General features: G+C 37.4%; 1 protein-coding gene across 11 annotated transcripts in view; it reads right to left on the bottom strand.

Moving 5' to 3' along the window:
- The window catches only part of LOC115263194 (SCY1-like protein 2), a 447,209-nt gene that overhangs the window by 182,910 nt on the left and 237,393 nt on the right, over positions 1–26,906 (bottom strand). For all 11 annotated transcript variants that reach the window (XM_062852674.1, XM_062852676.1, XM_062852679.1 and 8 more), the window contains exon 3: positions 11,711–11,836. In XM_062852674.1, the coding sequence (XP_062708658.1) occupies positions 11,711–11,836 (126 nt within the window). The remainder of the gene's footprint in view (positions 1–11,710; positions 11,837–26,906) is intronic.

The following is a 26,906-nucleotide window of genomic DNA, read 5'->3' as shown; positions in this document are numbered from 1 at the left end:
AACGAGACGAGATTAGAGTTAAATTGATTGCAGTTTTTGTGGCGATGGGTGGGTGATTGGTTGGTACATTTGTAGAAAAAAGGATAAATCCCAAGGATAAGTTTCTTGCGCAATGCATGAGTAGTGCACAATGAATTGTAATGCGGTGTATTGATTGACAACAGTTTTTCAGACCGAGTAAACAACTTCACTTGGTATTTATATTATTATGCCAGTATAACTCGCATTGATGTACGAATGAAATAGCATAAATGTAAAAAAAAACTCGTTGAAGTGTACATATAAATTCACATAAAATATGATAACAATTAAAGATTTACAGTAGAGTGGGTCATCGTTTATATAGAAAAATGAAAAATTCAATGGTATTCCATCAGATCAAAGCTTTTTTGGTCCCATTTCAGGACTCAAATAATTGTGCAAAATTTGGGCACGATCGGTTATGTCTACGTTTTGCGCTTCGCGTTTGAAGTTTGTATGGGGTTTTACATGGGAAAACACACTTTTTTGCATTTCTCTCATAACAAGCTCGAATTTTTCTAAAAACGTGTAACCTATAAAGTGAAAACATAGCCTAGGGTGTCCTGAAAAACTTTGTCGAAGACCGCGAAGTGATCTGATGCTTAGGAAAAAAGTTATAGTGTTGGCATTGCTTGGCGAAACAGCATGATTTTGTTGCTATTGTTATTCCTTTACATGTTAAAACATAAACACATGCATGCGGTTCGTTGATTATAACTATTTTCACAAGCAGTTTGCGGTCTTCAACAAAGTTTTTCAGAACATCCTATGCTATCATTTTACAGTATCGGTTAAAAAGTTTCAGACAAACTTGCAAACTTGCAAAAATGCAAAAAAGTATGTTTCCTCATACAAAATCACATACAAATTTCAATTGCAATGCGCAAAGTGTAGACGCCCCGATCGTGCTCAATTTTTGCACCCGAAACGGAACCACAAAGCTTTGATCTGAGAAAACGGTCCCGATGACCCACACTAATATACAGTTGGACTGCGGATGTAGTGCCAAAAAGTTGCCAGAAAGAAAGAAGCATTATTATGGCCACAAATCAAGTAACAAATTCATCATTTTTGTTTTGTTGGCCTAATAATCAATAAAGGATAGCGCTAGCCAGAGAAGGGTAGTGAAAGCTGTGCGGAAAATCACAAACTATGGGTCGCGACCCACTGGTGGGTCGCGGGATGATTTTTGGTAGGTCGCGAAGGATTTGGCGATATTGTAATAAATGTCTTATATACTTATGTCAGTTAATCATTTTCTAATTAAAAATATTCCCGTGGCGAATCAATCTTATTTCTAGAAATTTGGGTTATCCTCAATTCTATTCAATGTTTTATATTATAAGTCTTAGTCTGGAGTATAATGAATATTGAAACTACTGTATGCGTTCTGAAATCGACTCTAGAACTATGACCTTCCAATCAGATGGTTTAAGTTTTAGATAAACTTTCGATTTCGAAAACTACGTAACGTTAGTTAAGCCTATGAAAATGATGAAATGTATGTACCGTGAGGTCGCCATTCATCGCTCATTTAATGGCATTTTCGTTAAGTTTAGGACATTAAAAATCGACGTTGGCGAAAATTGCTCATTAATTTTCGGAAAAGTTCAATAATTATATTGTTATTATAGAAAAAATATTAAACGATGGTAAAATATGTTTACATTCAAAAAAATGAAAATTAAAATGTGTTATCTCTTGGCTCCTATTACCGCTCATGCATCCATTCACCGCTAACTGGATTATTTATTCATGAAGCCACGTAAACTATTCATTTATAAATACAAAATAACTTTTTTTTAAATACAAAATAACTTTTATTTACCATAATATTGATGATTCATTATGTTCAGTTCATCCTGTTTTGTCAAAATGAATTATTTTACGGGATTTACTGTTTTATAGTTGTTGGATCTTTCTCCCGCTGTTTGCCCTAAAAAGTTCCCATGCTGCCCTGCAGCGCAGTCAGGGAAATATTTTTTAAAAACGTGATTTCAGGTACACCCATATAAAAACTTGTGGTGAAAAGAAAGTTTTTAATGTGGCAGCATGTTACATTCACTTTTGTTACGATACTTTACTAACATTTGATATTTTTTTGTATGATTGACACAAAATGAGCGGCCTCACGGAATTTAAAAAGTCAGTCTGTACGTACTGGTGGGTCGCCAAATTCTATGAAAATCAAAAGTGGGTTGCAAGCTAAAAAAGTTTGAGAACCCCTGATGTAGGGGACTCTGGGGTAATACGCACCAGTTAAGGAAGATGCGTCCAAATGCATTCAAAAGGGCAATAATTTATTGTTTTAATGCATGCACTCATTGCAAATACTTGCATTCTAAGTGATATCGAATAAAATTTCAGCCTTAATGTAGTTCAGCTTTTGAATATAACGTTTTTTTTTTGTTGTCAAAACCAACATTACGGCTTCGTATGTTTATGCGGGGCAGTATGCACCCATGCTCGGGGTAAAATGCACTACACTGCCCAAATACGCATAGTTGATGTAAGCGCCACTGTAGTTTTCAACACACATTCGCAATTTTGACAATGAATAAAGATTAAATTCAAGATTTTTTCCTCGTTGACATCTAAGTGACAGTTGAATCATGCATTCTACATAATAAAAGTGGTCAGAAATATGCACATGCGTTATATATTAGCTTATGTATGCTGACATTGACAATGGTGGTTACATCGACTAAGCGAACATGAGCAGTACAACAATGTGGCAGGATGCACGACAACATTGGGGCAAGATGGACTGTCGAGTTTGTGAATGTTTTCACATTTTAGAGAAAATGCATGTTTTCTAAGGCTTTAAGACGAATAATAGCTTAATTTCGTTTGCGATTACTTACAGAGCGCTCATAGATATTATTACAACCAGTGAAGAGAATTGTCAGACAAAAGAGGCACAAAACAAGCCATAAAGAAGTCGCGCCGATTACTCTTTATCCCTACTAACAGATAATGACATGATCTCGAAATTTTTTGTTGCAGACAAAACGGAAGCTGAATTTGTTGCGTACTTTTCAACTCGTGATTAATCAATCATTACTAACCCAAAGTCAAAACTGTTTGATGATAGAGCTTCACCAGAGCTGCAGTGTTTACCGACTCGAAGTTACCGTTCGAAAATCGCAATAACGGCAATAACGGGAGGTAACGGCAAAAATAAGATCCAATGGTCATTCGGCCTAATGATCAATCAGCCTGATGACCTTCGGCCGAATGACCTGACACCGTCCGGTGGACGTCATACACGGTATTTCTGGAAGAATAGCCATAGGTACGATAAAAATATGGTACGTTGTAAAACGGCCTTCAACGAAGCCGGCTTGTTAACTTCCTATAAACTCATTCGTTACATGTGATATTCCAATCTGACAATCCTTAGACAGCTAGTTGAGCAACTAACAATAAAATTTTGATATTTTTTTGTGCAGTATACGAATATTTACAGCTAGTATAATTTTTGAAAAGTAAAAAATTTGCCTATCTTGTTTATTTTGTCTATTCTCTGTATGTATTATTGTTTGATACATATTGCTTCCACCGCTTTTCCTTAACAGGCAATTTATGATTTATGCTATGGAAGAGAGAGTCTAGAGTCCTAGAAGCACTTTCTAAAAAAATATTCCGTAGGAATAATTCTGCAGGCCGCCATTCACATGAAGTCTGGAATTTTAAATTTTTTTGCTTATTCGCTAGAAAATGATAAAAAAGGATGAAGACCACTTTGTTTGGGTTAAATAGATGAACTCAATGTTTGGCAAGGGGCCAAAAATGACGATTTTGCATCAAATTGCACTTAATTAAAGAAAAATGACCACCAATGTTATCAATCAATCGCAATTTTTGCTGTGTTTGCAATCACCGATTTCTAATCTGTACTCATCATGAGGAAGCTGAGAGTCTAAGCTCTTCAAACCATTCAAATATTTAGGTGTGCATTGACCGCAACAATGAGATATTGATGAAAACGTGAGCGAACCTCTAATTTGTCCATACATTCTCACGCGCGTATCTGATCGTGCGATAACGAGATCGATGGAATCGCGTACATGCGAGTGGCGATTATGACAAAATGTATGGGATAGGGTTTTAAATAGAATTTGAGTTGTTTCATGAAACTTCCAAAGTTTTTTTTTTTGCAGAATTTCGAAGGGCTCATTGGGTTTCAGGGAGGTTTCAAAGAAGTTCCAAAAAAGTTTCGGGGAAGATGTGTTTATAATAAATTTCAGGGTGTTTTAAGAATATTTTAGGATTTTTTTAAAGGGTTGAAAGGGTTTAAAAGGTTTTAAGATGGTTTCAACACATTTTCAGGAGCAGGCGATCTCATGAGAATTCAGAAAGTTTTCGAGGGCCTTTCAAGGTATTTGAAGATTTTTTGAGTGAGGAGGTAGGTGCGTTGGGGTTCAGAGGACTTCAGGGGTGCTTCGGAGATCTCAGGGTGTTTCAGGATGTTTTAAGGGGTGTCTCAAGGTGTAACAGGGTGTCTAAGGGACATATTAGAAAGCCCCTGGGAATTCAAGCGGTGTTTCAGTCTCATGACAATCCAGGGGTTTTCAGGAGCCTTACAGGAGTATCAGGAGGTCTCAGGATGTTTCATTGGCTTTTAAGAAATGGGGTTTCTGGAGTGTTTTCATGGGGTCTTGGGGGCGTTTCAGGTGTGTCCATGAGATTTAAGGGGGTTCCAGGTGGTCTCAGGTGTGTTTCAAAAGGTCTCAAGAGGATTTATGGATGATTCAGGGGATTCCCGGATGTTTAGGTTTCAGAAGGTCTTAGGGCTGTGTCAAGAGGTCTGTGGAGTACTCTGGGGCGTTTCATTGGTGTTTAATAGGGTCTCATGTGGGTTTAAGGAGGTCTCAGGAAAACTCAGGCATATTTCTTACGTATTTTATCGGGTCTCAGAAACGTTTTGGGGGATTGCAGGGGGTTTAGGAGTATTTTTTGGGGTTTCGTGTACTGCCCTGGAGCTCCCTGAACCCCTAAAACTTCCTTAAATGCCTCTGAAAGGGCTTTGGCACCTCTACCAAGCTCATATACCCTCTGTAGTACATCTAGAATTCGCTGAAAGCACCTTCCTCTTAAATTCCACTGGAACCCCTAAGATACCTCTCCTTTTAGGCTCACTTGAAACACAATGGCCCCACTTAAAAATGCCAGTATCAAAACCATTTCACAAGAACTTAGCTATTATGTCCTGTTTTAATTTATGCACCCCTATTTCATAACATAAACAGAGATTCAGAAAAAAAAAACAGAAATTCCATATGGATCCAAAAGAGAAATCCCAAATGGTTTTTTTTATGTATTCTTGAAAAATCTGAAGGGGGTTCTTTTTGAAGAATTTCAAAAGATTTTTGGTAGGAATCCTAGAGACCTACAAGCTATTTCCAAAAACATCTCAAGAAGGGATTCAAGAGGATGGGTTATTCCTCTCACAGAACCTTCTTGGATATTTTCGGGAATTTCTTCTGGAATTACTTCTAGAATTTCTTCTGAAATTGTTGAAACGTTTTGGAAAAAATCAGAAAATGCCTCTAGGGTAACCCCAGGAGGACTTTCATGAAGAGCCCCTGAACAAATTTCTGAAGGCGAACCAGAAGCCTTTCCTGAAGAGAAACTATTAAGAACTACTCAAGACATTCGAGAAGGTTCTCCAGGAGATTTTTTGAAAATCGTTCTGAGAATTTCTCTGGAATACTTTCTGGAATCCCTCCACAAGATCATTTAGAAATTTCTCAATTTTTCTACGGCTTACTTTGAACTTTCTTGGGCCTCTAAAAAATTGTCTATGATTGCTCCAGTAGTTTCTTCCAAGATTTCAGAAGGACCACTAGAAGAAATCCTAGGAGAAATTGCTTGAAGAATTCGAGAAGAAAGCTCAGATGGGATTGCCGTAGATGTTGCAAATGAAACACATCGAACAAATAAAATGATAAACTTTGTGATTTGTTAATACATAAGTGGCATAACAATTTTTCTAGTCAAGGAAGTAATAGACACATTCTACGGGCCCCGTATCATCAATACCAATTTTTCAAAGTTGAGTAATGACATACCGTCAAGTCGCCATTCACCGTGGGGGCTCCATTCACCGTGTGCCTTCGAATATTTTTTCATTATTTCCATATTACGATTGAATGGTATGACAATTTCCATTCAATTTCACCAATACAACACTAATGAATTGTTACCATGTCAAAACGCTTATTAGAAACTTTTTAAAGTATCATTTTGACACTAAAGTGTGTTTACATGAAGCGGTTTTTTGCTCGTTTACTGCATTCATAGTCAAAAAACGAAAACTGCGCTAAGGTGATTCAAGCGATAAACTAAATGTAGTAACGTTTTTATTCCACCAAGAAGCAATTAATTCCACATATCAGGTACGTATTTTGCATTACCGAAGCAGATTTAACAAGAAAGTAGATTTACTCGTACTTTCCAATTGAAACGAGAGGGCACGGTAAATGGGTACCCTAAAAATCGATGGTCTCCATTCACCGTGCCCCATATTGTCCCATATAAGTAGAAAAAATTGAAAATTTGAACATTCGTTTTTCTAATTAAATCTTGCAAGTTATTACTTGAAATTAATATAAAAGATGAAAATTCCCTTGGCTGGGTTGTTTTGATCATTTTTCAACAAAAAAGAATAAAATATCTGATACACGGTGAATGGGTACCTACTACCACGGTGAATGGTGACCTACCACGGAATTAGGCGACCTTACTACCTTCTACTAATATTACTATATCACCAAGTTTTGTGAAAAATGTTCTACTTTTGTGGATATTACTTTCATTTTAACCTATAATGAAGGCAATTAACAGCGGCACCAACAATGTTTATAAGACTGGTGTCAAATTACAGCCCTTATTCGCCCCGAATCATCTTAAATCCACGGTGAATGGTGCCTTGACGGTATTTGACATTTTTATCACATTCTACATTACTTTTGTCATCCAAAAATTTATTCGACATGATATTAGTATGACAATAAATATAAATTGAACAACGATTAAGATTAACATTAAAATCGTGATTTTAAGTCTTTTAGGCACACTTTTCATCCAAACTATCGTATTTTAAACACCAACACACTGATTTTTCAAAAGTATTCCATCATTTGTAGATAAATGTATGTAGATTTTTTAGCAAAAAAAGATTTTTAATCGGAAGACTTTACAATTTTGAAATATGGCTGATCATAGTATGGGTTTTTATTGCGTTGTAACGTCACGAAAAATCAACATTTTTAAATTTTATTCAAATACGGAAAACGTTACAAATATGACATTTTGTATGCTCTTTGTACTCGAAAAGATCTTTCAAATGAGCTAAAAAAAAAGAAAATCGGTTCACGGAAGCCTGAGTTTCACCTGGTTGAAGTTTGCGTTGTAACGTCACGAAAAAAAGTTCTGTGGAAAAGACCAAATCTTTCTGGCTTGGACGGCTTCTGAATTGGACAAACGTAGTTCTATATTCAAAACAGTTTCGTTCTCGTTGTGTATGAGCTCGTTTTCGAGATATCGTTTATAAACTGCGTACCATTGCCGGCTAATAAACTACGTAGATTTTTGAAGGACGGGGGAGATGGTGTTTGGCCAAAATCTACGATGTAATTGTACTGCAATATTGTAAAAAATTTTAATCGTCATCTAATACCATAAAACCGAAAATTTCTGTGATATGAGTGGCCAACAGGCGAAACACTGACGAAATTACAAAGTTTTTGAGTTGGTCAAAGACTTACAGTTGATGGACAGTTTGATTTAAAGTTCCACCAACAGGCGGCGCTAGAGAACTTACAAATTTTAAATTTCATACATCTCAGGATCCCTTTTATATATTTTTTTTTATTTTTTTATTTTATTAAAGACCTTTTATATAAAAATACGATTTCTTCGGTAACGTTGTTTGGTAAGTAAAGGACTTGCAGTTGATTTACCAATAAATGTGGGATTTAGCCATTAGAAGACGTTGGTTTCCATTTTGCAAAAGCAGGCAAGGGGTTAGAATTTCTTGAAAAGTATTCTACAAGCTGGAGCTTTTTTCACTTTGGACATATTGTATTCAAATCAAATTGTAATCAAAGATCAATATATAATTCTTAACTTTCAAAATTTAATTTTTTTTGATTCACTTATTCCTTAGATATAAGAGTTAATAGAACACAGTCAAAATATGATTCTGCTTAAAGCGCTCCATCTTTGTCTAGAGCTAACCAACCAAGTCCAAAATTGTAGAAATTACAGATAACAAGATGAGGAACTATCAGTCAAAATTTGAGAATTTTTGATGTATTTTATAAAAAGCTACGGCTTGTTGAATGTGGGTAATTATTAAAAGTGGCATGCCTTTGAAAATTTGCAACTGCTACCACTGTGTGGCAGAAATTAATACCATGCGGCTATTAAACTGAAAGTCTAGTGATCTACCAAACAACTTTAATGAAGCAACCATCTTTCCAATTAATCACGAGATAAGATAAGATAAGTAAAACTAATAATGTGTATGCCCTCTAGCGCCTCCTAATCATACGACCCATCAATTGAAAGTTCTTGACCAGCCAAACAATTTTATCGAGGACACCAACTGTCTAAATAGTTAGGATCTTGAAATATATGGGATGGATATTACGTCAGTGTTACATCTATTTTTGATATAACATGAATCACCGACAAACAAACGTAACACCTACGAAATTGAAACTCATATATCTCGGGAGTCTAATTACTTAGACTTTAGACTTTTAGAATGTTGATGTCTTTGGAAAAGTTGTTTATCTTGTCAAGAATTTTCAGTTTAAAGTCCGTTTGGTTCAAGTTTCTAACTGACTAGTGGTAGTTGAAATTTTGAAAAATAACGCACTTTATATTTATTCAAAAAATATTCAACATGTTGTAACTTCTTATAATGTGCCCAAAGATTTTGCCAAAAAATAGTTGCTCAACTAATCAAAATTTGTTGAAAACTTTTTGGAAAATTCTAAACTATTGTAAACTTTTAATAAGCGTCGCCCAGTGTGTCTGAATCTCACATCAAATAGTAAATCAGATTTAAGTTTTTGACTTATCAAACAACTTTGCCAAAGACACTAATCCTCTAAGTAATTATGACTCTGACATATATAGGATGGATTTTTTTGTCAGAATTAGGTCTATTTGTCTCTGGATCACAGAAATTGATGCCCCTAAGTGGTATGCAGATCCTCAGGTATGTCTTTGGTTCAATAACTGCTCGCACATCTTAGCGTTTTTAATTGAATCAATGACATTGCATAAATTATTGAAAAAATGTTTAATTCGACGACGTGATTAGTTTTATGCTGCAAAATCTAAATATCTGGCGGTGCGAAGTAATAAATATCAACGGTTTAGTCTTTGAAATAATATTAGATGAATATGGGTGGCACTAGGCCGAAGATGGGTACCATTAACCTTCATGAAGGAGTTTTCATACTGCTGATAGCAATAACTTGGCCCTCCGAGCCATTTATCACAAAACGGATTTTTAATAGAATAAAGTTGATCTTGGAGCAGTAAAAATAACGCAATAATATATTCACAAATTCGGACAATTTTGTCTGATTATTCTGATTCAAAAATGATGTCCATTTTCGTGACGTTACAACGCGAGCAGAACACTGTTTGAAACTGAACAGTAACCTCACGAAATGTAAAAGTCGATTATCCAAAAACGAATCCGAAATGTATATGTTTTATTTCAATGCATTGAAGAACAAACCAATAAATTTCAATGGTGGGAGAAATTTTCAGTTTAAAATAAAAATCCGAGCAAATTTTTCAAGATGTTGGTTGCGCGGTAGAGGGGGATTCTAGCGCGTTGTAACGTCACGCTACAAATACGCATTTTAAACAAGATTTTTTAATGAAAACTAAATGTTAAATAGGTCAAACCTATCGGAAATTTTACAAGGAATCTGAATACGATAAAATATTTTGAGGTTTACAGTCGTTTTTATGAATTATAGTGAAAAGTCTGACTACGAATGCGTAGAAACGTTGTAACGTCACGGTAGAATGTGCCTTATCTCAACGGCGTGATGAGTTATATGCTGAAAAATTTGAATATCTGGCGGTGCGAAAGCGCGTTAGTCTTTGGAACAAAACTAGAAGAATATGGGTGATACTAAACCAAAGATGGGTGCCGGTGTCATTAACCATCATGAAGGAGTATTCATACTATTGATAGCAATAACTTGGCCCTCCGAGCCAAAACGGTTTTTCAATAGAATAAAGTTCCCCTTGCAGCAGTGAAGATAATGCAATGATATATTCACAAATTCGGGTAAATTTGGCTGATTATGCTGATTTTAACATGATGTGCATTTTCGTGACGTTACAACGCGAGCAGAACCCTGTTTGAAACTGAACGGGCGTTGTAACGTCACGAAATGTAAAAGTCGATTATTCAAAAACAAATCCGAAATTTAAATGTTTTATTCCATTGAATTGAAGACAAACCAATAAATTTCAATGGTGGAAAAAAAATTCAGAATATCATAAAAATCCGAGCAGATTTTTTAAGATGTGGGTAGCGCGTTAGAGAGGGTCAGATTCCAGCGCGTTGTAACGTCACGCTACAAATACGCATTTTGAACACGTTTTTCTAATGAAAACTAAATGTTCAATAGGTCAAATATATCAGAAATTTTACAAGGAATCCGAATATGAAAAAATATTTTGCGGTTTACGCTCGTTTTCATGAGTTATAGAAGAAAATCTGACAACGAATGCGTCAAAACGTTGTAACGTCACGGTAGAATGTGTCAATAGTGGTTTAAATGTGAGGAAATATAAGAAAAGTTAAGTATAGAAATCCATGGGGAGCCATAAAAGGACTTTCATGAAAAATTCCAGAAATGAGTTGCATTATGTAAAAATCATCATTTTGCAAATCGTTGCATAAATAACTACATATTTTGATTTCAGTTGTCTTATAAAATAGTTCACATGAGAAAAAAGCGTGAAGGCATTTTTTTTAAAATTTAAGTGCACTAAGTGTGGGCTTCGTGGTCATGAGGTTAGAGACGTCAGTCGTTTGGACGTATCGTAAGCCTTGGAGTGTGGGTTCTATTCCCGCTCAAGGCAGTGAAAACTTTTCGAAAAATTCATCACTGGGCCACTGGGTGTTCTGTGTGTTGTCCTTTGTAAGATAAAGGAGTACGTACAACATATTTTGAATTAATTCCTCAAGGAATATTTCTAAGCACATCTACACGTATATAAAGCTTCTGTTTTGCTGTAATATTTTCATCGAAACATCGCAATGTTGGGCTACAAACGTACCACCATTGAAACAATGGATTCGCGGAAAGGATGATGAGGAAACCGAGGACGGGCATCTGGAAGAATGGGTTTCCCATGAGAGGATTCCGCCAGAACGCTGGAAAGTGCTGCATGCTGTAGTGTAGCATGCATCAATTAGGTATGTGCTGTGCAGTTTGGTATTTCAAATTTTGTTTAGTAATAAGCTTTGCGTGAAAGAGGTGTTTATTGAATTTCTCTGTAGTAAGTGGAATGTAGATCTTAGACGAGAGAAAGTTCAAATTGAAGCCACGAATTGTGGTGGTTTCATAGCGCAATCATAGCGCAACCGTCTCGTGTCCGACAAATTAAACGTGTAAGTTCACCGAATTTTACTTACTTTGGGATGCCGAAACCGCTCAAGCTGTTTGACTGAGGCTCGCAGGATTTCCGTGACCAAGTCTTTCCGCTTGGGTTTGTGCAGCTTTTCGGCTGTGCGTTTCTCGAACACGAAAATTGAACATTCCTGGAATTGAGAAAAGGAGAACGGAAAAACATTTTAAGGGATGTGTAATATACTACTGGAAGTGATTAAAGTTTAATTTTGCAACTGATGGTGGAAGTAATTATTTCTTGGATATAAAACACGTGTTTTCTATCAGTCACCAGTTCTGAACATTTTGCATCAACCGATTATATAGTAATTATCATTAATAATAGTAAGACAACGTTTGCTTCATCGTAAACTGTTACATTTTAGCTAAAAGGATAGTGAAAAATTGGATATGACATTTGAGTCCAAGAGACAATAATAATACTATGATCAAATACGTATTTGTTCACAGTAACAACAGTAATTATTCCAAAAACATCATTATCAGATTGTTTATATCTAAATATATACTTTGAGTTGATATATATAATTCCAAAGTTGAATTATATGTACAATATAATGTGCTTACTATTCATCACATAAGAATACCTTAGTACTTAAATCCAACTTAATTTTCCATGAAACAACAACCTCACAGATCGAAAAAAGAGTGTAAAATTCTGTGACATATGATGCACATAATTGGAGCGTGGGATATCACAGAAGTTTACATGACATATCATGTAAAGTTCATGAAATATCATGTAAACTTCCATTATATGTCATGTAATTCAGCATGACTCTGAGAGTTTACATGACATATAATACAAATTTACATGATATATCATGTAAACCATCATAACATTAAGTTTACATGACTAAAATGAAGTTTACATGACGTGTAAATCTCATTATTTTTTTCTGTGCTGTTAAAGCGGCATCGTCATCGCCCTGACGCCGCGCTAAACGCTAAACACCTTCCGACAGTTTTCCGCTGTCTAGAAGTTGAAAACATGACAAGGTGACGCGGTCGTCAATCTGTTGCATGAAAGTGCTGTGCAATCGTAGCCAAATGGTTGCCTACGCAAGCGTTTAGCAACAACCAACGACCGGGTGGCAGGCACCTCTTCAAATCAACAAACTAGCGATTGAAAAATGCACTATTCAAAAGCTACAAGTGGCCACACGGCCCACCAACCCCCGCTGCAGTAGGTTTCACATCGAGCGATGAGTGCTGTGAAAAACAAATAGGTAAGTTAGGTTTTTTCCGGTACGGAAGCAACTGAAGTGAAAAAATCAATATGCAGTGCGGTACGGTTATTACGATAGGCGGTGCAGCTTCATGCATCCATCATGATGCGACGCTTTACTACGTGATGATGACACCGCAGGTTCCGATTGCGATGAGAGATTCCCATTGGTGATATGGAAATTGCACCTGGGCTGGGTCGTAGGGGCATCTGGGGTAATACGCACTGTCGAGGCAAAACGCACCCCCTTTGTTTTTCAGGGATTATCGGTTTTAGAGCTTTGAAACCTTATCAGTCTAATAGAACGTCTTAATAAATGAGCATCTGGAAAATTTTACATATCTGCGTTACGTAATTAATGAGAAAAATGAATAAAATTGAAAAGCACGATTCTGATGTAATTTTTCCGATCGTTTGTCGAATGATTTGATGGTGAAAACCGACCAAACATCTAATGCTGTTGTGTTTATTCAGTTCATTGAGGGCAATGCTAAGCAGAGGAAAAATAACTTAAACAGTAATATACGTAAATTATATGTTTTAAACTATTTTATTTTTTGCTATTGATTGGGGCAATATGCACTCCATTGGTTGGGGCAAAACGCACCTATAGAAAACAAGCTGTAATAATATCTATGAGTGCTCTGTAAGTAATCGCAAACTAAATTGAGCTATTGTTTGTCTTAAAACCTGCATTTTGTCTAAGAAGTAAAAAGATTTCTAAACTCGACGGTGCATCTTGCCTCAATGTTGTGGTGCGTCTTGCCTCTTTGTTTGAGTGCATCCTGCCCCATTGTTGTAGTGCATTTTACCCCGAGCAAGGGTGCATACTGCCCCGCATAAACATACGAAGCCGTAATGTTAATCTTTACAAAAAATGTTATTTTCAAGAGCTGAACTGTATTAAGGCTGAAATTTTGTTTGGTTTCTCTTAGAATGAAAGTATATGCTATCAATGCATTCATTAAACCAATAAATTATTGCCTTTTTATATGCATTTGGACGCATCTTCCTTAAGTGGTGCGTATTACCCCAGAATAATATTGGCAAATAGACAGGTAGACGATTAGTAAGTGTTACGAACAATTAGGGTTGACGGGTATTTTTCGTCAATCTAATGAATAATATTACATCATTACATCACAAGCGTGCGCAGGGATCTAACTTAGGGGGATTACTATCAGAGATTAAAACAATCGAAAATTGAAAGTGAAGATTGACATTCTATTTTTTTCATTCGTGTTTGGCCACATTCATTGTCAGCTGAATGCCCTTCTTTTTTCATTCAATTCTCTGTCACGAATATTTTTTCACACGTCGTAAAATGTCCAATTTCTGTCAACGGACGCACAATCCGACTTAATGGACAAATAGAAAATATAATAAGTATTCTAATTAACTACTATTCACAAGTTTTGAGGTGATTGGAAGTATAATCGGGAGTTACGATCCAGTTATATTCCTCAGTGAAAATTGTCAGTGACAGAAAAATGAATGAATAGGTGAAAAAATTCATTCACCAAAATGAATTTTATTTTGATCCCTTAGTTGATAATTTTCAAAATTCACGTTGAATTTCATTCATTGAAAATGAAAATTTTAAACTTTGACTACAATAATGGTGCAGTAGGGTAAAAGGGTATAATACGCCCCACCGGGGCAAAACGCCCCTTCACTTTCTAGCGGTTCAAGCGCTTTTCGCAGGCGTGATCGATTAGTGATCTTAAATATTGAAGAATAATTGCCATCAAGCTGGTCCGTTAGTTGATTGGTACAGAAAAGCAATAAAAATATCAAAAAGTCTGAAATCGAGGCTTTTGGCGTAATATTTTACCTCTTGTAAACTGACCATTGTAAACGAAGCTAGTTCTGTTCGCTTGTGTTATTTTGCAACTTTTATGCAGTTGAACACTTGTTAAAAGACCCTCCTAGGAAAAGCATGTGGTGGAATTGATCCTTGATACAGTTTTATCACGGGGCTGGACGTTTTTCTTTTGATGGGGCGTATTGCCCCGTTTGTTTTGATAAGGTCAATTTTGGAACGATTTCGAAAAACGTTTCAAAGCTTCCATAGCCGTCTCTCCAAAGGCAAAGTTCTTATGCAACACTTCACTGACTTTCGGAACAACGATTTGCAGTGGACAATAGATGGAATAAGGCGCCAATTTTAGATACATTGCCATTTCTGCTTAAGGGCGGCATATTATACCTGTTCACCCTATATGATCATGGTGGAAAATACAGGGGAGTAAGCTGGCTGTCAACTGGGAGCAAATTGCGCCTACCCTCTATTGAATTTTAGTACCATTAAAAGGACGTAACGGCCAACCAAGAAAATATCTATTTTCATTCGCAAAATTGATTTAAACACCGTTTTATCATGCTAAAAGCAAGTCAGCATGTGATTCAAGCATAATCCCAAACATTTTATTTGGATTATATTGAAAAATTTTATTCCGAAAAAATCAGTGTTTTGTTTTCGCCATTATGAAATATTTGCCTTTACTTGTAACGAAGGGGAGTTCGACTGGAATTTGGTATTACGTGGGTTTCGGCTTCTCAGTCATGAATTTTGCGCCGACGACTTGGTTATCTTCGCCTACGTTTCGACCCGGAATGGGGCCTTCTTCAGGGCCTAAAATTTATTTCAATTACTTACAAAGTTTTGTTTTCTGGACAATTACAAACTTACTCGATATTAAGACGACAAGATAAAATATTTTTTACAAAATATAAAAATTCGGTAGCTAAAGGGTTGATTTCTCTCCACAACGGGCATCGCTAAATGGGAAATACATTAGTCACATCACATTCATTTTTGTGCGTTTCATAGCTTTCTGGACTTACGTCTGTCTTTACCGGAATGTCTCAACGGTTTCATTTGATTTTTAATCAGCTGTTTTTCGAAAAAAGGGGTTCTAGGGATTTGGCACTACTTGGTTACACCGGGTTTGGGTATGACTCACTAATAAAACTATTGGTTAGTATGGGTGTTAGAGAGAGAATCTGAGGTGTTCATTATTGTATTCTCATCAGTTGAAGTACTCTGTGAGTGACTTGCAAACCGTGAGAATTTCTCTGTTTGCAGTTGTTTGATAGAAGAGAGAAGGTAACTGTATGCCGTACTCAATCCATCGGTGTCGGTGCGCTGGTTTACAGTATGCGCCGTTCCACGTATATGGCACATCTCCAGTGTGGGAAGAGATTGGTTTTTGTAGGTGATGTGGACGATCATCGGGTTGTTGATATCGAACCAGTGTTGGTGGGATATACAATGATCCACAGATAAACGAATACTTCGGAATAGCCTGCCATCCGTAGGCATTTCGTGTAAAACCGAGCGCGCAGTCAGCTGTCTCTATAAAAATGCGAAGGATCCGATCTCCCTAATGGATAAAAACAATGTCGTATACTGGGTAAACTGCAGGGACTGTAGATGTTGCTGTGTGGGCCTAAAATTTATTTCAATTAATTACAAAAATTGAAATAAATTTTAGGCCCTGAAGAAGGCCCCATCCCGAGTCGAAACGTAGGCGAAGATAACCAAGTAGTCGACGCAAAATTCATGACTGAGAAGCCGAAACCCACGTAATTTGCCTTTACTTTCACTTGTTTTTGTTTTCGTTTTGTTTGGAGTGCGGAAATCGGTTGAAAATTGAAAACTCCCAGAGCGGTTCTGATGCTTTAATATGAGGATAATTTAACACTACAACTCATGAAATGCTGCTGTTGGTTCTAATTTGTAAACATCTCTTGTTTAGTTGTTTATAAACATTAACAATAGAAAAAACATTAGCGTTTTTCTCTTCCTTTCGGTGCTGATGCTCAGTTTTTTAGGTAATTACGCTAATGTTTTTTCTATTGTTAATGTTTATAAACAACTAAACAAAAGATGTTTACAAATTAGAACCAACAGCAGATGGCGCGCAGGTGGGCATGTTTGGGTGGGCGTAGAGGGTAGGATGTACCACCCCCGGGAAAATAGAATCATGGTGTTACGTGTAATATGAATTTCCAAGAAGAGGTTTCAACTGGCTCTGACGGCAGCAAAAATGCACTCACTCCAATGGGAAATCCCATTTGTATCTGTCATCGTGTGCGTGAAGAAGTATAAAAACCCTAATTAATCCACCTAGTGGTGATGGCGCCTTTCTCGTGCCTTCGAAACCCCATTTCAATAAAACTCAAGTGAAATGTTGATGTAATCGCACTTTCATACAATTAACAGAAATCCATTTCATGATACCAGAAATCATATCGTTTATCTGGCTTATAATGTTTGAGCATCAAACTCTTAAGAAAAAGACGCTATCTTGAATTAGAAGCCACCATCTTGGATTTCAGACCGCCATCTTGGATTTTCTAATCGCCATTTTGGGAGTCCAGACATCTTCCACATATCAAATATTTCCATAAAGCATGCTTTAAGAGCCTAAATCTCTATTAAACAGCCTCTATATTAAATTTTGAGCAGCCACCTTGAACATTTGGCTGTCATCTTGAATCTCCAGTGTTGATTTCCGCACAAAACTCGCCAACCATGCTAAAGGTTACAAAAATCGCCGTAGTTTAATGTATCGCATGATGAGGCTAGTTCAGTTTTATATACAGCCAGTTCTACCGGTGCTGGTCCGGATCACTGAAATGGCCATAACTCCGGAACGCCTTGGCCGATCTGGACCATTTTTGATAGCAAACAATTCCGGTTAGATTCAAGCTATAACACGAAAAATCGGCCAATGGGAAGTGCCTTAAAAGTGAGTGAACTTATTTTGCGCACATACATACATACATACATACACACATACAGACATAATCTTAATTCGTTGAACCGATTTGATTGGTATATGCGACTTGATCCTCCGAGTTTTTTTTTCGAAAAATCGTTTTTTGAGTGAACATATAGTTTTTTAGTACACTAAGTGTACGAGAAAGTCAAACCACTTCTTTCGAGCTTTTTAGCTTTAGTTATCTAACTAAACCAATAGATTCCAAGATCTTTTTTGGTAGCAAATTTAATAATCTTTCAAATGCGATAAGTTTGACCATTTTCAAGTTATAGCCAGTTTGAGACAAGCAAAGTCAAAAACATGTAAAGTTCAATTTCTACGTAACGGTTTAGCTTTGACCATATGCGTAAAACATTTTTTTTTCACCGGTCTGAACCTGTTTGGTTGCTAACGCACGCTATGTCCAAAGGGAAATCGAATGTACCTCAAATGTTATACCCTAGGTTCGTAGCCTTGGACCTTTAGTTTCAGAATCTGTGCGGTTTAAAATATTCCATCTTGGGTTTTTTGATAGTTTTGATTTTTTTCCTGTTTTCCCATACAAATATCGAAAAAAGTCATTTTAAGATCAATTTCGTCCCATATAAAAATGAACGGAAAAAACCCAAGATGAATTATTTTAAACCACAAATTTTCTGAATCTAGGTTTCCAAAAATATGGTTCTAGCGAATAAATTTTGAGGTACATTCACTTTTCATAATACTTCCCTTTGGACATAGCGTGTAACGTTCATGAGGTTATCAAAAAATCCTAGCTTTGCTGTGTCGCATACATAGGTTCAGTTCAATTTTATATTTAGCCGCTTTCGGAGGGACACCCGTAACTGGTTACGGCACTACCGGCTGTCCCTAATGTTGTCCTAACCTATTTCTTTGATAACCAGTCATCAGGATATCAGAAAAGCCGTTATTTATTGTATCGCATGCATGGGTTTGGAACTCTTTTTTATTTGGCCACATCCGCCGGGACTCCCGGAACCGGTTCCGGAACACTACTGGTTCAGATATGGTCCAATATTGTTTTCCTGCTAACCGTTCATCAGGTTATCGAAAATGCCGCTGTTTGATGTATCGCATGCATCGGTTTGGTACTCGTTTATATTTGGCCACTTCCGGTGAAACATCCGGAAGCGGTTCCGGAACACTATCGGTTCAGATGTGGTCTGATACTGTTGTTGCGTATCCTGAAAACTAAATATTTAAAGCAATGAATTATAGAATTATTTATTACATGTACATAAACACAATTACTTTAGGCTCCCCTTAAAATTACTTACTTTGTTCAACCTCACACATACACTGAAGCTTTGAAAGATAAAACGAAATTAAAGCCAACTAGTTCAGTTATCACCGTGTTCGGTCATTCGTGAATGCCTCCGAAATTCCCATCACGCTGCAAAGTCTTCCACAGTTCGCCACATCAATTGTTGGTCCAGAGCAGGCCTCTAATCATTTTTCGTATAAATATACAACAACTGGTTTCCTGCTTACCGTTTCTTAGGCTATCGAAAATACCGCTGTTTGATGTGTCGCATGCATGGGTTTGGCTCCCCTTCATATTTGGCCATTTCTGGTGCGACACCCGGAACTGATTCAGGAATACAACCGGCTGTCTCTAATGTGGTCCTAAACTATTTCTTTGATAACCAGTCATCAGGTTATCAGAACAGCCGTTTTTTGTTGTATCGCATGCATGGGTTAGGTACTCTTTTTTATTTGGCCACATCCGTCGGGACCCCCGGAACCGGTTCCGGAACACTACTGGTTCAGATATGGTCCAATATTGTTTTCCTGCTAATCGTTCATCAGGTTATCGAAAATGCCGCTGTTTGATGCGTCGCATGCATAGGTTTGGTACTCTTTTATATTTGGCCACTTCCGGTGGGACATCCGGAAGCGGTTCCGGAACACTACCGGTTCAGATGTGGTCTGATACTGTATTCCTGCTAACCGTTCATCAGATTATCGAAAAAGCCGCTGTTTGATGTGTCGCATGTATGAGTTATGTTCAATTTGATATTTGGCCACTTCCGGCGGGACACCCAGGACCGGTTCCGGAACACTACCGGTTCAGATATGGTCTGAGACTATATTCCTGCTCACCGTCCATCAGATAATCGTAAATGCCGTGGTTTGATGGGTCGCATGCATGGGTTTGGTGCATGTTCATGTCTGGCCCCTTCCAGGGGTACCGATCCGGAACACCAAAATGGCCATAACTCCGGAACGGCTGGACCGATCCGAACCATTTTCAATAGGAAACAATGGGACCAGATTCTGCGTCGAATGAGCCGTTGATCGTTAAAATCGGTTGATATTTACTATCTAAAAGTGAGGTGACCTTTTTTGTACACATACACACACACATACATACACACACACACATACACACACACAGACATCATCTCAACTCGTCGAGCTGAGTCGATTGGTATATGAAACTTGCCCCCCCGGGGGCTCTATCAAAATTTCATTTTTGGAGTGAACATATAGCCTTTCGGTACACCTTGGTGTACGAGAAAGGCAAAAAACGTGTTTTGTCTCGTTTTTTCTCACGTTTGCCATACGACTCCCGCCAGGCGGCAGCACTGCGGCGCCGTCAAGGCCTATATGCTGTAGTTCTAACATCGCCATGCACTTCATATTTAGACTCTGGAGAAGGCTTCGGATGGAGATGATTTCAAGGCAATGTGAAACTCTAATATAAAATCAATATCTCGACCCTTATGATGTTATGGTCATACAGGTCGGACTCGATTATCCGGGGGTTCGATTAACCGAGGGCCCGATTATCCGGGGCTCGATTATCCGGAAAAAATGGCTCGATTATCCGGGGATCAAATAATTTTTCGTTTTGTTTGCACAATTTTAGATGGCAATATGTCAAAAGATGTTGCAAATGACAAATACAATACCCATAAATCAGATTCGGCCTATTTGAGAATTATTTTAATAATGCAGATTTTTTGGCTAAAATTCCATACTCAACAAATATGGTTATAATCATGTTAGCCGTTGAGTTTGAGAACTATAACATCATACAACCTTGCTTCTATGTTTATCGAACTGTTTTTGATTGAAAAATCTGAAAAATAAAATAAAAAAAAGTTTGGTTCGATTATCCGGAAATTCGATTATTCGGGGAGAATTTTTTTCGGAGTTACCCGGATAATCGAGTCCGACCTGTATCACATAAAATGAAAAAAAAAAAAAAATAGAAAGAACTATCGATTAGGAGAAAATATATAAATGTCGTTGTTAAAGAATTATATTCTATGATAATTAGCGATGTCAGAATTAGAGAAGAAAAATTTATTTTGGAATCCGTGTTGCAATCTACATGATTCCTCCAGATATTCTGGAATTCCTTCAGGGATTGCTCCAGAAAATCCTCTAGCTATTTCTGCCAGAATTTCTCGAAGGTTTCCTCCTGGGATTCCTCCTAGAATTCCTACGCAGATTCCACCAGAAAATCCTGAAGGAATTTCTCCCGGATCTGTTTCAGGAATTCCTTAATGGGTTTAACCATGACTTTTTTCAAAAATTCCTCAAAAAATTCCTCCAGAAATTCCTTCAGCAATTTCTCGAAGAACTCCTCCACACATTCATCTTAGAATTCCTTTAAAAATCCTAAGGAAATTTCTCCCGTGAGTCTTCCAGAAATTTCTCCAAGAATTTCTCGAGAAATTCCTGAATTAATTCCTCCAGGGATTCCTCCATGGTTTCCTCCAAGGATTCAAAAAAAATCATACAGAAATTCCTCCGGGAATTCCTTCAGAAATTTCTCGGAGAATTCCTCCACTCATTCATCCAGGAGTTCCTGCAGGAAGCCTCAAATAATTCTCCAGAAATTCCTCAAAGATGCGCTTCAGGAATTCCTTTAATAGTTCCTCCATAGATTTCTTCCTTCAAAATTCCATCAGGAATTCCTCTCCAGAACATACTTTTGGCATTTCAGCTAGAATTCCACCAAGATGTCCTCCACGGATTCCTCCAGAGGAATTTTTTCAAAAAGAAATTTCTCCCGGAATTCTTCCAGGAATTACTTGAGGAATTCTTAAAAGAACTCTCTCAAGGATCCCTGCAAGAATTTTTACAGATATTCTTCCAGGGATTCTTCTATGATTTTTATTTCATAAATTCTACAAAAAAAATCCTCTAGAAATTCCTTCAGGAATTCCTCAACAAATACCTCCAGGTATGCGTTCACAAAATCCTCCAGGAATTTCTAGTAGGATTCCCCCTGAAGGATATAGTTATTTCTCCAGGAATTCTTCCAGGAAATTCTTCAGGAATTCCTCCAGGGGTTCATCCATAAACTTCTTTTGAAATTCCTTCAGAAGTTCCTTAAGAAATTATTCAAGGAGTTCGTTCCTCTAAACATTCCTCCAGTAAGCCTCAAAAATTCTCCACAAATACCTCATAGAATACCTCAAGGAATTTTTTCCATGAATTCCTCAAAAAATGCCCTCCAGAAATACTTCCAGGAATTCCTTCAGGGATTGCTCCAGGAGTTTTTCGAGAAATTTCTCCAGGAATTCTTCCATGGATTCCTCCAGAAAGTTATTCAGGAATTTCTCGAGGAACTGCTTCAGGAATTCCTCCAGGGATTCATCCATGAATTTCTTTAGAAATTCCTCAAAAATTCCTACAAAAATTCCTTCAGAAATCTCTCGTGGAGTTCCTACAAACATTTCTCCAGGAAGCCTTAAAAAATCTCTAGAAGTTCCTGCAGGAGTTCATCCAGAAATTTATTCAGGAATTCCAATATGAATTCCTTCAGAAATTCTTTTTAAAATACCACAAGGTATTTCTCCAGGGATTGCTCAACAAATTCTTCCAGGAGTTCCTCCAGAAATTTCCTCTAGGAATTTCAGTAAGAATTCCTCCAAGCCTTCCCACAGTGATTCCTTCAGGAAGTCCGCCACAGATTCCTTCAAAAAATCCTGAAGAAATTTCTCCCAAAACTCTTCCAGGAATTCCTCCAAAAATTCTTCGAGGAATTTATCAAGAATTCTTCCAGAAATTCCTCCAGGCATCCATCCATGAATGTCTTCTGGAATTCCTCAAAAAATCCTCCAGAAACTCCTCTAAGTTGCCTCAAATATTTCTCCAGAAATTCCTCAAAGAATGGTTCCTGGAATTCCATCAGTAATTCCTCCAGGAATTCCTCAAGGAGTTCCTTAATAAGTTTCTCAAGAAATTCCTCCAAATATTTCTTCAGAAATTCTTCCAGAAATACCTCCAGGAATATCCTCAGAGATTCCTTTAGGATTCATTTCAGGTTTCCCTCCAGAAAATTCTCTTGGAATTTCTGCTGGAATTCTTCCAAGATTTTCTTTACGGATGTTTCCCGAAAATCCCAAAGCAATTTCTCCCGGAACTTTTACAGGAATTTCTTTAAAAAATCCTCTAGAAATTCCCTAAAACACCTTCAGAAGTTCTTCTTCTAAATTCCTCCAGGAAGCCTTAAAAATATCCCCAGAAACTTTTCCAGGAGCTTTTCCAGAATTTCCGCCAGGAATTCCTTTATAAATTCCTCCAAACATTCCTTCAGAAATTCCATCAAAAATAGCATCACACAGTTCAAAATTGTTACATCGAGTTCGCTGTAACAAAATGACCTCCATCGCTTTAACACAATTCTCCATCGGATTGTAAAATTACAGGTAGTCTGCAGTATGAAGCTTGCTTACAACTTTGCGTGCAAGGGTTTGTTTTATGTTAAATCGATTGAAATGAAATGGAAATTTAAACGTTCTAATATTTACACACGTGTAGTTTTCAGAATTTCTTTCTGTGCAGGTATTCCTCCAGGGTTTGCTCCAGGAATTCCTCCAGAAGTTCCTGAAGAAAACCCTCTAGGAATTCAAGCTTTCCTTCAGCGATTTCTCCAGGAACTTTTCTACTGATTCCTTCAGAAAATATTAAAGCAATTTCTCCCAGGACTCTTCCAGGGATGCCTCCATGGATTCATCCTGAAATTTATCCAGAAATTTCTTTAGTAATTTCTCGAGGAATTTCGCAGGTTTGTTTTTCAAAAATTCTACAGGAATTTCTTGAGATTTTTTTTCAAAAGTTCCTCCAGGAATTCCTCCAGGAATCCTTCAGAAATTCCTCGAGGAACTCACCCAGACATTCTTCCTGCAAGCCTCAAAAATTTCTCCAGAAATTCCACAAAGAATTCCTCTAGTAATTCCTCCGGAAATTCCTACAGGAATTTCCTTAAGGAATTTCTCCAAAATAACCTCCTGGAATTCCACCAGGGGTTGCTCCAGGAATTTCTGCAGAGAATCCTCTAGAAAATCCTCTAGGATTTTCTGCAAGAACTCCACCAAGATTTCGTCCAAGGATTTCTCCAGGAATTCCTCCACGGATACCTACAGAAAATCCTAAAGGAATTTCTCCCGGAACTCTTCCAGGAATTTCTCAATGAATTTCTTCAGTTATTTTTCCCATCTCAAAAATTCCTCAAAAAAATACTCCAAGAAATCCTTCAGAAATTTATTGAGGAGTTTCTCCAGACATTCCTCCAGGAAGCCTCAAATTTTTTTTCCGGAAATTCTTCAAAAAACTCCTGCAGGAATTCTTTCAGATATTCCTCCAGCAATGCATCCAGGAATTATTACAGCGATTCCTCTAGAAATTCCTTCAGGGATTCCCCTAGAAGTTCCTCCAGGGTTTCATCCCAGAGTTCCTTCACGGATTCTATTAGGAATGCTTCAAAGGATTTCACCAGGAATTTCTTCAGGAAATTTCCAGAGTTTTCTCCAGGAGTTCTTTTAAGGAATTCCTTAGGAATGCCTCCAGGGATTCCTCCTGAAATTCTTCCAGGGATTCTTCCTGAAAATCGACATTCACGAAACGCGACGCGAGACAAGACACGACACTTATGGTTCTTACAATCGTCAAAATAATTAAAAAAATCCCTTAATGCGGACCGGTTTCGGGCTCGATGCAGCCGGGACAATGTCCGACTGATTGCGATATTGTTCGTACTAATCCGGGTCCGGGGGAAAAAATGGTTCCTGAAAATCCTGTGGGAAATCTTTCTGGATTGCTTCCACGGATTCCTCTAGAAATGTTTTCAGGCATTCTTCTATGAAAGCCTCCTGGCTTTATCCAAGGATAACTTAAGAATACCTCCTGGGATTCCTCAAGAAATTTTTCCAGGGATTTCGCCAGGGATTCTTTCAGGAATTACTGCATCAATTTCGCTTGGAATTTTCAAAGTTTTACCCCAGGGCTTCCTCTAGAGTTTTCTCCAGGAACTCCTCCTGGAATTCATCAATGAACTGCTCCAGGAACTCTTCCAGAAATTCCTCCTAATATGGGCGTGGACGTATTTTGGCCCACCTTGGAAATTTTCTATGGAATGGCTTAATAATGGTGCAATAGATTCAAAGATTATATAGTGAACGCCACGATTGCGCTTAACAAGTTTTGGTAGTGCATGAAATTTAACTATGGTGCATGATTTCGCATTAGGGCATTTTTTCATTACCGTACGGGATTGGGCCGAAGGGCAGGGCTCATGGATATATGAACAAAAATAAATTGAGAAAAATTCAGGGTCGCCTATTTTCCCGGAAAACTCAGGTGGAAATTATTTGTTTTCCCCTGACACTACTTACTTTGAAAAATCATAACACATGAACGAAGCACCATAGAATTTAAGTTTTTTTTTTTAGAAATTGAAAGCAAATTTTATCAGAAATCCAAAAAAATATGAAAAGAAAAAAGTTTTCCACCAAATTTTCCACCGTTGAGAAAATTCGTAAAGAAAAGCCGAAAAAACAATGCCCAAACTCGTGAAAAAGTATGAAAAAATATTTTTGAGAAGATTATTCCATAAGCTTTAATCGCTGAAATTTTTGGAATGCACTTTTTTTTCGTTTTTGAGTTATGGCCAATTTTGTTGAAAAATGTCCAAATGTGTCATAACGATGCATCGTAGAAACAATTTTTTTTTAGAAATTTTCTCAAAATCCAAAAAAAAATATGAAAGGGAAAAGGTTTTTCACAAAATTTTCCACCGTTGAGGAAATTCATAAAGAAAAGCCGGAACCAGCGGGTAATTTTCAAAAAAATAGTTTTGAGAAGGTAGTTTGAAATTCAACAAATATATTTGTTGTTTCAAACATGGCCAGTTTTTCGAGTTTGCAACAGGTTACTGTTAATTGCTTCGCATGTAACATGAACCTCATCGGTAGACAACGTGGAAGAGCACAGCGAAAGAGGTCGAACTGAACGCAAACAAGTAGCAGCTTTTTCTCTTTTCTCTTTCTCAAAATTTAAACGCACTTCAGGCAAAACTCAATTTTCCACTTTAAACAAAAAACCCTACGCCCCTCAACGAACCGAAAAGCTGTATAAATTCTCGTTTCCTGTCACGTTCAACACATTTTCCCGCGCTGTTAGGATTTTCCTTGAATTGATCCGTAGGTATTCCACCACGGACGGTTGTCTGTCTATACTTTACTCAATGCTCCGCTGTCATGGATCACAGCTGGGGGTCGGTGCATCATGTAAGGCGTGTACATTACGCAGCAGAGCGGAAATACCAACAGACGAGACGCAGAGTCACTTGTTTTAGCCACTTCGATGCGCGACTGTCAATATTGTTCCAGAATCACAAGCCATTCAAAGAAAAACAGCTTCATCGATCCGCTTCGATGTTTCGCTGGTGCCATGTTACTCAGAAACAATGCCAATTTTTTCGTGTGTTGTGCGTGTTTCTTGGAGTTATTTTTTGGTTCTGAGTCAGCACTGATTTGTAGAAGCTACAGTTCAATACAATAGGTTTGTAGTAAGCATTGTGAGCACGATGAAGTTTGTTGCTAGAGAAATCGAATAATAAGTCTACATAAAATAACTCCGACAAAACTAAAATTTACTTCTTGATAATCTATCAAGATAAATGCTTGGTAGTTTTCTGCCCATGAGTTAATTGAATGAGAATTAGGCTGCACTGGCTTCAGTAACTTCAATCGTTGTCATGGACCATCAAATTACATAAGCAGTCACGTTTCAACACGTCTCAAAGTGGATTGATGTTAGTTTTGTTTTTCTTGCCCTTCCCAGGTTCATCGGAAATGCCAGAGAAAAAAAAATATTTGTTTCAACAAAGTATTTTTAGCAGAGCTTCTTTGGTTACCTCCGTCAAAAATGAGTTGAATCCAG

Source organism: Aedes albopictus, chromosome 2 (assembly GCF_035046485.1).
Source record: "Aedes albopictus strain Foshan chromosome 2, AalbF5, whole genome shotgun sequence".
Lineage (NCBI taxonomy): Eukaryota > Metazoa > Arthropoda > Insecta > Diptera > Culicidae > Aedes > Aedes albopictus.
This window is presented reverse-complemented; position numbering and strand designations above follow the sequence as displayed.